The 15,039-nt window shown below is 36.5% G+C and overlaps 2 protein-coding genes across 3 annotated transcripts; one reads left to right on the forward strand and one right to left on the reverse strand.

The window, feature by feature from the left end:
• Window positions 1-11,103: 11,103 nt before the first annotated feature.
• On the reverse strand, window positions 11,104-12,280 carry LOC104232320 (non-specific lipid transfer protein GPI-anchored 5-like). Of its 2 annotated transcripts, none has more exons than XM_009785497.2 (3): window positions 11,879-12,280; window positions 11,561-11,674; window positions 11,104-11,416 (listed from the first exon to the last, which is right to left on the reverse strand). In XM_009785497.2, exons 1-3 carry the CDS (start codon window positions 12,198-12,200, stop codon window positions 11,283-11,285), a joined length of 570 nt encoding a protein of 189 aa, XP_009783799.1. In that variant the 5' UTR covers window positions 12,201-12,280; the 3' UTR covers window positions 11,104-11,282. The 2 variants fall into 2 exon arrangements, with proteins under 2 accessions (XP_009783799.1, XP_009783798.1); XM_009785496.2 differs by having other exon boundaries at window positions 11,561-11,677.
• An 832-nt stretch (window positions 12,281-13,112) lies between these two features.
• On the forward strand, window positions 13,113-14,725 carry LOC104232319 (non-specific lipid transfer protein GPI-anchored 16-like). The gene is made up of 4 exons (XM_009785495.2): window positions 13,113-13,523; window positions 13,621-13,647; window positions 13,987-14,121; window positions 14,273-14,725. The coding sequence occupies exons 1-4, from the start codon at window positions 13,184-13,186 to the stop codon at window positions 14,554-14,556; spliced, it is 786 nt and encodes a 261-aa protein (XP_009783797.2). The 5' UTR covers window positions 13,113-13,183; the 3' UTR covers window positions 14,557-14,725.
• Window positions 14,726-15,039: the final 314 nt, after the last annotated feature.

The following is a 15,039-nucleotide window of genomic DNA, read 5'->3' on the forward strand; positions in this document are numbered from 1 at the left end:
AAGGCATTTTGTTCTTCTATCCAAACACTCATATCCCTTGTTATCCCCTTCGAGCCTTACTTATTTTTCATACACCTCATTCGGAATCAGCAGCATTATCAGAGAACACAAGTGCCGAACAAAAAAAAAAAAAAGAAAAAGAAAAGAAGAAAAGGAAAAGAAAGAAAAGTGAAAAAAAAGGAAAGAAGAGAAACATAACAACGTAGTCTCGCCAAGTGAACTACGTTTGACTTGATCCCGAAAGGGTACGTAGGCAGCCTTAATCCGAGGTTCAGTCATACCAAATAGAAATCCAAAAATCCCCAAGCAAGAAACTGGGGCAGATGTGGTGATTGTTATGAAAGTTGGATTCCGAAAGTTGTAATTTGAACCCATTTGAATTGTTTTGAGCCTTTTATACTTTTCTTTCTAACTCAATCCAAAAGCCTACATTACGGTCCAAAGAAAGACCTTATGATCAGTTTTGAGAAATGCCAAGATGAACAGGTAGGAATAACCCACGACAGGGGCAACACTCTGGTTCGAGCAAGAAGAACAAAAATAAATGAGAGAGTCTTATGGGTGAAAACCCTCACGGGCACCGTAAGGCGACGGGAGCTGAGAGAAAAATAAATGAGAGAGTCTTGTTGGTGAAAACCTTTACGGGCACCTCAAGGCGAAGGTGAGATAAGAAATGGAAAACTGAGAAAGGTATGTTGATAGAAACCGTTTCGCGGTACCGCAGGGAAACAAGGTTAAGGTCTGGATAAATCAAACAAGTGATGGAAGTTCTGGGCAATGAGGTACGACAATTGAGAGTTGTTTGGTTGGATAGATTGGGCTGATTAATCCAAAATGCATGTCTTGACCATTGGTACTAGTTGTCTCGCTCAGATAAGTTTCTTTTCCTTCTCTTTTCAAACAGTCATCTGGTTTTGGATTCTTCTTATCCTTAACTCAAAAATCATTGCATTTCATTTTCTTTTGAGGGTTTTATCTAGCTGAGATGTTTCAGTGCCAGTTTTGTTCAATGCAAGCAGAAAGGACTTCAAAGTTCACTACCAGCTTCTAGAATTGTAAAGCACAACGTGGTCAGAGCATGTCAAAAACAACTTGATGTCAAGTGGAATACAGGGAATTAACGGAAGTTTCATCGGTGAAATGATTGGGAAATGTCGTGGGAAAGGCGAAAGCTCAAACAAAAAGGTCAGAAAAGTGAAATAACAGCAGGGGTGTAAAACATTTAGGTCGCCAGAGGTTGGGAAATTTAAAAGTTGGTCAGAAAGTCAAGCGGTTCAGGGTCAGTGCGTGGAAATTAGTCAACACAAAGCAAGGCAGTGGAAGGATTTTTCAGCAAGAATGCCATCAACTAACCACCGTTTTAAACTGACAAAATTTTCTTTGATTGAGTAGGGGAAGAAAAGTTAGTTGTTGAAGAAGAATTCTCCAGGAGGGAAAAACAAGCACTAATCAGGATAAATGCAAGTTGTCAGGAGTCCGCCTGGAGAACAGAGACGTATTTTTCAAGTTTGACATCAGGAGTCCGCCTGAAGAACGGAGACATACAACTTAAATTTTAAAAGTCAGGAGTCCGCCTGGAGAACAGAGACATACTTTTCAAGCATTGAAGTTGGGAGCCCGCCCAGATAACAGAGGAATACATTTCAGTCTTTTCATTTCAAGCATTGAAGTTGGGAGCCCGCCGATATAACAGAGGAATACATTCAGTCTTTTCATTTCAAGCATTGAAGTTGGGAGCCCGCCCAGATAACAGAGGAATACATTTCAGTCTTTTCATTTCAAGCATTGAAGTTGGGAGCCTGCCCAGATAACAGAGGAATACATTCAGTCTTTTCATTTTAAGCATTGAAGTTGGGAGCCCGCCCAGATAACAGAGGAATACATTCAGTCTTTTCATTTCAAGCATTGAAGTTGGGAGCCCGCCCAGATAACAGAGGAATACATTTCAGTCTTTTCATTTCAAGTATTGAAGTTGGGAGCCCGCCCAGATAAAAGAGACATGCATTTCAGTCTTTTCATTTCAATTGTTGAAGTTGGGAGCCCGCCCATAGAACAAAGGCATACATTTCAGTCTTTACATTTCAAGAGTTGAAGTTGAGAGCCCGCCCAGATAACAGAGGCATACATTCAGTCTTTAATTTCAAGTGTTGAAGTTGGGAGCCCGCCCATAGAACAAGAGGCATACATTTCAAGATCAAGTCAGAGGACAATAAAACAGAGGGTTACAATAGGAATCCCCAGCAGGAGACAATAAAATTCCCCGACACTGGGAAACAGAAGGTTGCAACAAGAGGTCACAGTACAAACACAAGTACATGTGTCAAAAGAAGAAAAGCACCGGAAGAAATGCAAGCAGACAAGGAAACAAGGCAACAAAAACAAATTGTACTCTAGCCTAGCTTCTTGTTTTCTTTTAAAACATGGTGTAACAAGGAGATCGGTAAGCAGTGGTAATAGCATGCAACAACAGTAACAATTCAGTCCCACGGTAGTCCCAGCTACCAAAATTTCCCGAACTACATTGACCTGATTCCTGTTTGGCCCAGGATATGTAGGAAACCTTTGAAGCAAAGGTTCGGTCAAATCTTTTTCAAAAAATGCTTCAACGGAGTACTCGGATGGGCAAAAATCGCTCGCTTTATCTTTGCACGAAAACCCTTCGTGTCTTCGGGCAAAGAGGGGCAGCTGTAAGCACGTGATTTTTGCCCTATATGAGAATTACTCCCAAAAAATTCAAAAATAAAATAATTTTTCTTGGTGTGCCATTTTTGTGATATTTTGTGACATTTTGAATAATTATTTGTATTTGTTTGTGCATGTTTATTTGCTAAATTAATAAAAAATACAAAAATATGTCGCCTTTCGCATGTAGGATTTAATTCTACAATTGTTAGTAATTAAATTTGTTTTACAAAAAAATAAAAATTACAAAAATAGGCATCGTTTGCATTTTTAGCATTTAATGTCCAAATATACAATTTTATGCTTAATTATTACTTAATTGTGCGTTAATTGTTATTGGGAGTTAATTTGCGCTTTTATAACTTAATTTAATTCTTAATAATAGTTTAAGTATTTTTATAATTTAGTTTTAGAGAAATAAAAGAAGAAAGAGAGCGAAAATATAAAGAAAGTCGGAATTGAGCCTCTTCTTCGATTTCAAGCCATAGGCCCAAAAAATGGCCCAACCTTCCCTACGACCCAGTCCATTTCGAACTGGGTCGACCCAGTCCATAACCCAACACCCCTATTATTTTACAAACAAAATAAAATAAAAAAAAAAGGAAGAAAAAACCCTAAAAAAGACCTAAGTCATCCGCCCCCCCCCCACTTTTGCTTCTTCTTCTCCAAGTTTCTCCCTAGCATCAATGGCTTCCCTTCCATCCTCCTCACTGCACACATACACGTCGTCTCCAAGCTGCCCTCCCATGAACAACCTCAGAAACCATGAACGACCTCAAAAACCACCAACGCGACTTCATCTTCCTCGTCGTGTCGCGTCGTTTACTTTACTGTTGCTGCACCCTTTTCTCGACACATCTGTTGCTTCACGCTGCTTCTTCTTCAGCCATATCACTGCTGCTTCTCTTCCTCCTTCCAGCTGCGTCGACCAGCTGCTGCGGCTTCGTTTCTGCTTCTAATGGTGCATCATCTCCTTCCTTTTCATCAAGGATTCGTTTGGTTTTCGTTTGAGTCTGTGGTGTGTTGTTTCGAGTTCAAGAGGAAGGGGAGTTTATCGTTGATTCATCTCCGGTTAGTTGGTTTTGAGTTTTATTTTGTCCATATTTCGTTTTATATTTCTCGAAATAAAAATCGATAAATGTTCGATCCTTGTTTTGTTCATGTTTATCGTTTGAATTAATTTTTAGTTTGCTTCATGTGTTTTGATAATTTAATTTTCAGATTTAAATGGGAAATTAATTAGTTGTTTTTCATGTTTATTTCATTCTAATTTTATTCATTTTTTGTAAAAAAAAAGGAATTGTTAGTTTAATGTTTGTTATTCAAATTGAAGTTTTAAATTAATTGTTTCTTCAATTTGTTTCATGTGTTAAACGTATTTTCAGAAATTGTTAACATTGTTTAATTCATGTTCATCTTTGTTTGAAGTTCGTTTTTTTATTTAGTAATTTAATGTGAAGTTATGTTTTGCTTCTTAATTTTGGATCATATATCTTTGTTATAATTTTGGTTGGATTTAATTGATTAGTTGAAGATTAGTAATTTGAATGTGTTTATTTGTTTTGTTTAAGTTTAATTCGAAGTTTGAACAAAGTTTGTTTGTTATTGTTATTGAATATTTTCATTCATGTTCATACTTTGTTTGGTTGATCTTGAATCCGAAATTTGTATAGTTTGATTTTTTGTTTATCATTTATGATTATTTCTTGAATTTGTCTCATAATCTTGTTTAAGTTTAATATAGGAATTGTTTGTTGTAATGTTGTTAGAATTGATTTTAAGTTCAATATGATTGAAGTTAGAAATCTAAATATACTTGTTTGTTGTTGTTGTTAAATCCGAAAATAGGTTTGTTGTTGCTAAAAATATTGTTCAATCAAATTTTAGTTGTTCTTGGTTGTTCAATTTGTGTTCATATGATTTGTGGTTGAAATCATGTTCATGTGATTTGTTATTGAAATGTTGAAGAAATCATGTTCATGAAATTTGTTGTTTGAACATTTTTAGAAATTAACCATATTGCCTATATTTTGGTTAAGTTTGATTAATTGATGTGTTATAGCTGATGAGTAGTTTGGTAATTTGTAGTACGTTCAGGGGTAATTTGGTAATTTCAGTAAGGTCATGAGGGGTAGTTTAGGAATTGTACATTTTGTAATTGTTTATTTGAAGCATGGGAGACAAAATGAAATGGGGTGGGTTGTGATATAATTGTTTAATATAAAGGGGGGACAAGACAAAATATAATGGGGGAATCTTGTGTTATTTTAAATAAAGCATTGGGGACATAATATAATGGAGTGGTGTGATATGTTTATTTAATGTAATGGGGATGAGTGAGAAGATAATGGGTTGGGTAGAGAAAAAGTATTGATTTTAATTAATTGAAAGATTTATGGGATGAGTTATAAAAGAGAAGTCTTGAAATCAGATAGAGAGGACACAGACAGAGAAAAAAAGAGAGATTAGAAAAAAAAAAGCGCTGAACATTTATTCCGAAAAAACATTGAAACTCTCAAAAAAAGAAAAAACATACAAAGAAAAATAAAAAAAAAGTTGAAAATTAGAAGAGAAAGTAGTACACACCTGATAAATATTCTGGTATACAGGTGTAGAAATTAAGGGTTGAAGATTAACTAGCCTTTCAAAAATCTGAAAATTTCCCTTGGTTTCTGTCCGTTATTTTCGGCATTCCTGGATTTTATTTTGAATTTTTCAAATCTGTCACTGGGATTTTCGTTGACTGGTTATTGCTGGTTATTGTTGCTGTTGCTGTGTTACGTATTACGTTGCTGACTTTCTTCTTCTTATATTGACAATATCAGGTACACAACTGTAATTTTGGCATTTTGTAAGCTGAAATGAAGAATGGAGTGTTAAATTTTTAATTTAGTTTAATTTAATTTTTGTATTGTATTTAGGTTATTCATGTATTATTATTCTGTAAATCACTGTCATCGGCATAACTAGGCATATTATAGCGACATATTAAATAACGCCTTTACCAGATTATTAGGAAATATATTTAAGCCTGATTATTAATTAAAACTGTTTAATAATAAAAATTTAAGAAATAACGTAAAAATGGCGTTATTGAATCAGTTTGGCAAAAATTGACTAAGTTCCTTATTCATAAGGTTTTTCGTCAATGATAAGTTAATCGGAATCATGTAGTTAATTTCAGTTAAAACATGAATTAGTTTGCGAATCAAGTATTAGGACATGATGTGAATTAAAACAAAGTTAGTTAAGGTTAAATTGTTTAAATTTTTTAGAAATATGGTTTAGTAATCAAGTTTATTTTTTCTTTCAATTTTCAGTATTTGTAAATAATTAGTTTCAATAAGCTTAAGTCTTACTAACAATTTGAATTTTAATCCAACTATGGGATAATTAGTTTTTTTTTATTATTTTATTTTTCGATAATTCCATGTTGTATTTATGATTATAATTTTTATTACTTTCTGTTAATATTTGTTTTTCTCTTCTATTTAATATGTTATTTTCAAGAATGTAGATATTGATTTTATATTTATAGACAAACTTAGTAATAATAAAAAGGTAGTCATTAAAGGATATTCTTAAAATAAGGAAGGATTTCGCTAAAAATAAATAGATGTAAATAATACAAAAATTTACAGGATTCTCCAATCTCATTTATTTATTTAATTATTTTAAAAAAAAATTACTTAGAATTTGGGATGGATTGTTTAGTGAATTTCACTTCCTTCCCCAAAGATAATGACGCGCTAGACTCTTTAGGCGCGATTTAATTAATTTTACCTTCTTAAACTCGGATGCGCATTTCATGCGACCCAAATCTAAATCCTAAAACATTGAATAAAAATGTGTTCCGGATTGCGGGTGCATTTCATGTGACGTAATCCAAAGACATGTTTTAAACGATGTTCACAATTTTTTTTTAAAATAATAATAATAATAATAAAGTGGTAAAGAGTTAAGATTGGCACATCGGTTCATAATTGTATTAAAATCAGATAAATAAGTTAAATATGACAATTGAGCTACCGTGCTAGAACCACGGAACTCGGGAATGCCTAACACCTTCTCCCGGGTTAACAGAATTCCTTCCGGATTTCTGGTACGCAGACTGTAATATGGAGTCATTCTTTTCCTCAATTCGGGATTAAAATTGGTGACTTGGGACACCCTAAATCTCCCAAGTGGCGACTCTGAAATAAATAAATAAATCCCGTTTCGATTGTCCTTTAATTGAAAAAAAAAAACTCCTACGCCCTTCGCGGGGTCGGAAAAAGGAGGTGTGACAATGACTATTCTATAGAGTTTCGAAATGACCTCGTGGCCACTTAAACTTGCATCAGTTTGCAGACCGATATATGAATTCTTGGATTTTCCATTTCAACACCTCTACTTGAGATGACTACTAATAAACACTTGTGACGGTGCGTGTTGTTCAATTGTTGCTGACATGTATTTAATTTAATATTTTTATAGCCACATCTTCCAATTATTCACATTTTGTTGACACCTGTATATAGAAGGCTCAACTTTTTTTTTTTTGTCAAATTAATTTTTTCTGCACACATCCCTTCCACTCCATCGGAACCCACCGGGAAACACCTTCCAGAATTGGGAATCAACCTGGATTTTTTAGATTTTAACGGTCATATATATATCCAGCGATTGTTTTTCTTCTCTCCCACCTAATACCTCTCACTTCCATTGTTTTTATCATCTTCTCACCTACAAAACAAGATCCTATAACGAGCCGGCCGGTCGTTTCATGAGTTACGCTCTGTTTCTCCATTTATGCTTCTTATTGCCTTATTCAACTGTATTTTGTGTTATCGGGTTGGTTGGATCGGGTTCGGAGAGGTTTTGGTAAGGTTTGAGACACTTAGTCTCTTTTGAGTAAGCTTAAGTTGGAAAAGTCAACAAGATGTTGACCTATGTGTTAAAGGGCTCGGATGTGAGTTCTGATAGTTCAGATAGCTTCGGGAGGTGATTTGGGACTTGGGAGCCTTATCGGAATGTGTTTTGTAGGTCCGGAGTAGATTTAGGCGTGAATTAGCGAAATTGAAATTTTGGCGTTTCCCGGTCGATAGGTGAGATTTTGATACAGGGGTCGGAATGGAATTCCGGAAGTTGCAGTAGGTCCGTTATGTCATTTGGGATGTGTGTGCAAAATTTCAGGTTATTCGGACGTGGTTTGGTAGACTTTTTGATCAAAAGCGAAATTTGAAAGGTTTTAGAGTTTCTTAGGCTTGAATCCGATGCAAATTTGGTGTTTTGTTATTGTTTTGAGTGTTACGAAGGTTGAAACAAATTTGAATGATATTATGGGATAGGTTGGCATGTTTGGTTAAGGTCCCGAGGGCCTCGGGTGAGTTTCAGGTTGTTAAACGGATCATTTCAAGTTGTAGAAAATTGCAGAAAACTGTTGTGTATGTTGCAGACCAGTTGGCCTTCGTGTTCGCGAGTGGGCCCTCGCGTTCGCGAAGAAGGAAAATGTGGTCAGTGTCAGGTTGTGCTTCGCAAATGCGAGGCTTTGACCGTGTTCGCGAAGAAGGATTGGAATGTCTGGTCAGAATGTTTAAAAGACCCATTTCCGCGATTTTGAACCTATGTTCCTCCATTTTGGGCGATTTTGAAGCTTTTTGAAGGGGATTGAAGAGGGAATCAAGCGGGAACACTTGGAGGTAAGATTTATGGACTTAATAATCAATCCTATTGTGATTTCTACCTAATTAATCATGAAAATTGTTAAATTTAAGCCTAAATAGTGAAGAACTAGGGCTTGTAATTGGAGACCTAAAATTAGGGATTTGAGGGATCATTTGTAGTTGGATTTTGGTGCTCTTGAGATGAATGAACTCGGGGAGTAATAAGGAGTCTATTGATGTAATTTTTATTGGAATCCGAGACGTGGGCCCGGGGGTCGGGTTTGGCCAATTTCGGGATTTGTGTCGTAATTTAATTACTTTTGAGTGGGCTTTGTTTTCTTAGCATATTTTGATGGTTTTGCACTGAATTTTGTTAGATTTGGAGCATCCGGAGGCCGATTCGAGAGGCAAAGACATCGCGGGCTAGAGTTTGGACCGGATAGAGGATAGAGGTGAGTAATGATTGTAAATATTGTCCCGAGGGTATGAAACCCCAGATTTCACATCATTTGCTATATTGAGGTGACGCACACGCTAGATGACGAGCGTGGGGTCGTGCACCGTTGGGGATTGAGACTTAGTCCATCCCGAATGACTGTTTTATCGCGTATTTGATTGAAAACTGTTTGTTATCATCATGTTTTGGGCTGAATGCCATATTTGAGCCTTGTGCCAACTGTTTTGGACCCTTAGGGGATTTTCCTGCTATTTCCTCACCGTTTTTATTTTTATATCTATACCCAGTCATGCTATATTGTACAGTTTTCATAACTCTGCCATGTTTACTCTGTTTTAACACTTTAAATGATATTTTGGGCCGAGCATCATATTTTACTATGCCCGAGTGACTTTTAGAGATTTTTGACTGAGTAGGGCCGAGGGCCTGTGTCGTGAGGACTATTATGGGATCGGTCTGCATGCCGCAATTGTGTTGTACTGATTATGATTATGAGGCCGAGGGCCTGAGTTGTACGCCACAAGGTGGCTTGATATGGGGCCGAGAGCCTATTTGATTATGCCACGATATGGCTTGATATTGCGCTTGGGCCGTAAGGGCCCCCCGGATCTGTACACCTCCTAGTGAGCGCGGGTACCCAGTGTGATATGTGATATAGCCCGAGGGGCTGATGTTGTTCCATGTTATTGCCCGAGGGGCTGATTCTGTTGACATTGTGCCTGAGGGGCGGATTTTATGTGTTTACCTTTTCTAGCTGCTTTTCATTTACTTGTTTAACTGTTAAAAATGTGTTTTAAAGAAGCTTATACTGAACTAAGGTATTTTTATAAGATTTCCCTGTTTAATTACATTTTATTGGTTTTACACTACCTCTTTATATCATGTTGTTGTGTTTACGTGATTTCTTATCGCTTAGTCTTCATTTATTGTTATTACTCGCTGAGTTGGAGTATTCACTTTACTCCCTGCACCATGTGTGCAGATTCAGGAGCTTCAGGTCCCGCCAGTGAGGGTTAATTACTCCGAGCAGGCCATTCAGAGTCCACTAGGTAGCTACTCGGCATTCGCAGCTCTGTGTTTCTCCCTCCTATCTTACTTTCCGTTTTCTAGATCTGTAATAGACTGTATAAACTCTTTCAGACTCTTAGACACATGTTTAGATGCTCATTACTGGTGACACCCCGATGTCGGGCTGTGTTTGTTCCGCAAGTTATACTGTTTCACTATTTCTTTTGGGATTTAATCATGTTAATGACTTAAATTGTGCTATTTTAATTGTTTAAAATGAATTGGGTGTTGTGTTGGCTGGCCTTGTCTTCACGAGAGGCGCCATCACGACCGGGTCTGGGTTTAGGGTCGTGACAGATGCATCTGCAAAATCTTCAGGTTCGACTTTTATCAGCAAAAATCATAGAGAAAAAAATCACCAATACTCAGAGACAAAAATCACCACGTCCAAAAATGAGAGAGAAAAATCAGGAAGCAACGGATATCTTTTACCATGATCAAAATCAGACCCGATTCTTTCCAACAAATTATCAAATAATTTCAACAAACCAAAAAGCAACAGACACTATTTGCTTTTCAATTTTCTTTACCCATTCATAGTACAAAAAACGGACTCCGTTTCTTTCATCTTTCTTGATCCGATGGGTATCTTTTTATGATAATGGATGTGAACTTTTCTCTAATATGGGCTTTGAAGTGTGATTGATAGTTAAAAATTGAAGAATAGTTAGATACGGTAGTTGAATATGGGGCTTTGGAGTGTAATTTATCAAAATTTGATTATGGACTTAATTTGGAATAAGAGGGAAGAGAGGGGAAAGGAAGACGAAAAGAAATGGAGGAGGGGGTGGTGAGGGTTGGGGGAGGGGAGGCCGACTATTAAGGAGGGGGAGGGGAAGTGGGGATATAGGGGGCCGACAATTAAGGAGGGGGAGGGGCGAACATGAGTAAAGAAAAGGTGTTTTTCTTTTTTCTTTTTTATTATTAATTATTTATCTTTTATCTTTTATTGTATTCACGTGTTTTATACTCGTGATTAACACGCAGCTGGCCACATCAACTAGTATTGCTACATAAACATAGTCAACGGTCAATTATATTTGTTAGTAGCTATTTTCTCAAGTAGAAGTGTTTAAATGGTCAAATACAGACCATTGGCCAAGAGGCCATTCTGCCTATATTTTACTTTGCAGGCATCCTTTTAAATTCATACCGTAAAATTTGATGCTTTCGCCCTCATACAACAAATTATGAAAAAGAAAAAACAGGACATAGAGATACAGAACAGGACCCGTTTACAACTGATCACAATTCACAAAGATGATTATTATATTCAAAACAAATGATGGTACAACGAGCTCTCCGAACAAACAAAAAAGAAACAATAAATAGCTAAGTTACAACCAATCACACCAGACCAAGAAAAAGGGTTTCTCTGTAACAGTGTTTGAATAGCAAGGAAGTGACATAAGAGTAACTGCGAAGCTCCTTCAAAATCCAGGGAAAGCCAAAGCAGTTGATGCAATGAAGAGTAAGAACCCCATTAAACTGAAAGAAATTTTCATGTTGCTTCCAGCATTTGAGGATCCATTTGGTGAGGTATTTGTCTTAGATCCTGTTGAACCTGCAAAAAATAATATTAGCCTTCCACTTTTAATTTAATGGAGCTTCTAGGATCAGATAAATAGAGAGAACAACGAATTTGTCTGTTTTTGCCCTTTTTTATTCTGCTAGTGTACGAATTATAGAATACTTGAACTTGAAATACCTGATCCTGATGGAGTTGATGGGGTTTGATCAGGTGTTTCATCCGATGTACCAGTTGGGGCAGGGGAACCTGAAGGGGAACTTGCAGCTGGGACTGAACCACTTGGTCCATTGGCTGCTGTTTTTTCAAACGCATAAAAGTCAGGCACAGACTCACAGTTAAAAAAAAATAAAATTGCACAATTAGGTCACCTAAAAATTAACAAGAGTTAATAGCTAATTTAAGCGCAATTAGTAACGCGTGTAGAAATTCAAGGTAAATGAGGTAAGCGTGTTATGTTGTGCAATTAGCATAAAAGATTTAGGAATGCAAATTTACCATTGCACTGGCTAACTGGAGGAGTTTGTACATTGCAAGCACCAGGTAAAGCTAGAGCAAGAGTTTGATTTATGGCAACACCAAGACCAGAACCACCACCATTAAGCAAAGAGCAAAGGCATTGAGGATTGGATTGGACAACACCGGATAGTGCTGTGCAGCAAGATGAGGTTGGAGTTGATGAATTTCCAGTAACATAATTCATACATGGGGCCAATCCAACAAGTGTAGTCATGCAATTTGATTGAGCTGCAGCTTCATTCCAAAACAAGGCCACCAATACTATGACTAGAGCCATTATATTCATGACTTTGGATGCCATTTCCTTTAAGGCTAACTGCAAGGAAGTTCAGAAAAGAGCAGAGGAGTTTGAGTTGGTTGAGAATTTGGCTGCTTTGAGTGATGAAGGAGAAAAAGGGCTATGGTTTAAATACCCAAAGTCTTAGCGCAAAACAACAAGAAAATATAGGTAGCTTTGGTTGGCCAACTCAAACTAATGAATAACTTTAAAAATGTGTGAGGAAAAATGCTTAATTTCATAACTAAACCTTCAATAAAAAATAGATCAGATCAAGACTTTGTCCGTAATCTTGACAAGTGTTAACCTAAGTAGTTAATTGGGTTACGTGATCTCGATTGAGTCCTCTCGACATAACGCCTAAATTTGATGCCTTTTTCAATAGTATGAGTTTAAGTACCGTGCACCTGTACTGTATTTATTTTTTATGCTATTGGATTAAATTGACCTACAACAATAAATAATTTTTTATATCAATTTGAATATGGTAACTTGAAAATAGAGTAATAATTTCATATAATCGCAATAAAATGCACTGATAATATAATAATTAATTACACGGTTAGTGTATGTATACAACTTAAATCTCTGTCAGAGACGCTAAATTTTTGTAAACCAGGAAAATAAGAAAAGGAAAATCCCTGGTCCCTAAAAAATATTGGAGCTATGCAAACTAATGAAATGTTCAATAATATGATAATATTCTAGATTGGAAAAGTCAGATTGGGAAATCTAGCTATAAGCAGTATAACTGTCCTACCTAACTTGGACACGCATCTTTTTAAGCCAAAGTCTTGGATCAAAAAGTGGTAATGCCAACTTTACACTATGAGTCAAAGCGGTTTAACTCCAAGCCACAAAATTCACATCTACCTTATACTCCTCCTACAGAAGTTTTTTAAACAATGTAAACTATAAATCATTAGCAAATATGCATGCACATCCACATCTGGAAATTAACCTATTCATATCATAAGATCAATTTAGACTTATCAAATTTGATACTGATGGAAATTTTGAATGTTTCTGTATCGGCACATGTTGTTTTGCTAACCCTTCTAATTTTTTCAGCTTTTAAGGTGCTAAATGGTCAAATAAACACGGCGTGTACAAGTTCAATATTTCGTACTTTCACCCCTTGTTTTAATTACCTGACTGGAAGCAGTGGCAATGGCTCTTCACCAACTGAAGATTGCTGCAATTCACTTAAATCATCAATGAGTGATAGCATAGATTGTGTATGTCTCATAGTTACTGGGAATGTTCCTGTTTCCATACCATTTATTCGGACTTTGGCACTTTCACTTCCTCAAGCATGTAATAATGGTGTGCCAGTCCAGTGCAGTGGTAAACTCATTTATTATTAAGCATCATCATGAATTTCTCTTTTGTATTAGTGTTATGACCAAAGTTTTAAATTCATTTCTTTTTGTTTAATTTGCAGCCTCAGGGGTTCCGCTTCCACCTCCAGGTATTATAGCTTTCAATGCATGCAACATGAAACCTTATCAGACTCACTGATTCAGCAACTTTATCTTATTTGTGTCAATTAATTTGTGCCAATGAACCTATTATTATCAACTATGCCTCAGTCTCAAAGTACGTTATTACTATCTAACTGTAATTAATTGGACAACCTGCTGGATATACCTGAAATTACTTTATTATCACCAAACGAGGGCGAATTGTAGAATCACTGTAGCAAACCATCTCTTTACTCAATTGATAACGCATATTCTCTTTCAATCAACAGGGCTAACTTCATATTTAGGTAATTAATTAATTGGTTGTTCGATGATAAACTTGGTAGGTCCGGCCTTGTTTGCGCCACCACCTGCTCCTGCTCCTCCTCCTCCTCCTCACCACCGTCATGCTCCTGCTCATCCTCCTCGTCATCAGCATGCTGCTGCTTTTCCTCCCGCTCTTGCTCCTCGTAGTCCACGAGGTAATGCCACACCAACTTAATTATATTACACACAAAGTCATACAACCTAGCGAAAATAGAGCACAAAAGAAAATATTTTATACATGCGATGTCAAATTTGTTGTGATAAAAGTTCCAATGCTAAAAGCAGCCACTTAATTCTATCCTTCAGTTGCTAAAGCATCGGCAGCACCAACAGAAGTGGATCCACCTGTTGCAGCACCAACCATAGAAGGGCCTGAAGCTACTGCTGATGTTGAAAAACCCACGACATCTCCACCAAAATCATCATTAGTTCCAAACACAACTCCTGCGGGGATCAGACCAGTGCTTCAAAATCCAAACACCAGCACTTCAGCCGCTATTCCATCTAATTATATTTCCTCAAGCCTGCAGTCTCTTAGTGTAATGGTTATTGCAGCTGTGATTTTATTTATTGACAAATCAATATACTAGACCTAGATTTGGTCCCTTCGTTTAGGGTCATCTTGCATACACTATAATTTTTGTAAGCGGCCATTCAAGTCGTTATTATATATGCATATGTCGAAAAGTTTCATCAAGAAAAATTCTACTTTATGATCATAAAGAAATAAAACAAGAAAAGTGATTTGGATTTCACGGACCCTTCCTTGTTTTTTTGGTAAGTAAATAGATTATTTACAAAAGTCACGAATTATGTTTACCCTTAAAATTGGATAACAATTAAACTTATAAGTGGTTTTAAAGATATGTGATTTCACTTGGCACAAACTGAGAAATATGAGAATTAATGCTAGAAATTAACTGTAAAATAAAGCAAACCAATATAATGAGCGATTATGGCCCTCGAACCAGACCGCTCTCGAACCTGCTAAGTATGCTTAATGGAGAGTATGAACTGAACAACAGAGCTTAAGAGAGAAAATATAATGTATTGCTTTGTTATGCGTGAATATG

This window comes from Nicotiana sylvestris, chromosome 9, assembly GCF_000393655.2.
Source record: "Nicotiana sylvestris chromosome 9, ASM39365v2, whole genome shotgun sequence".
In the NCBI taxonomy this organism is placed as follows: Eukaryota; Viridiplantae; Streptophyta; class Magnoliopsida; order Solanales; family Solanaceae; genus Nicotiana; species Nicotiana sylvestris.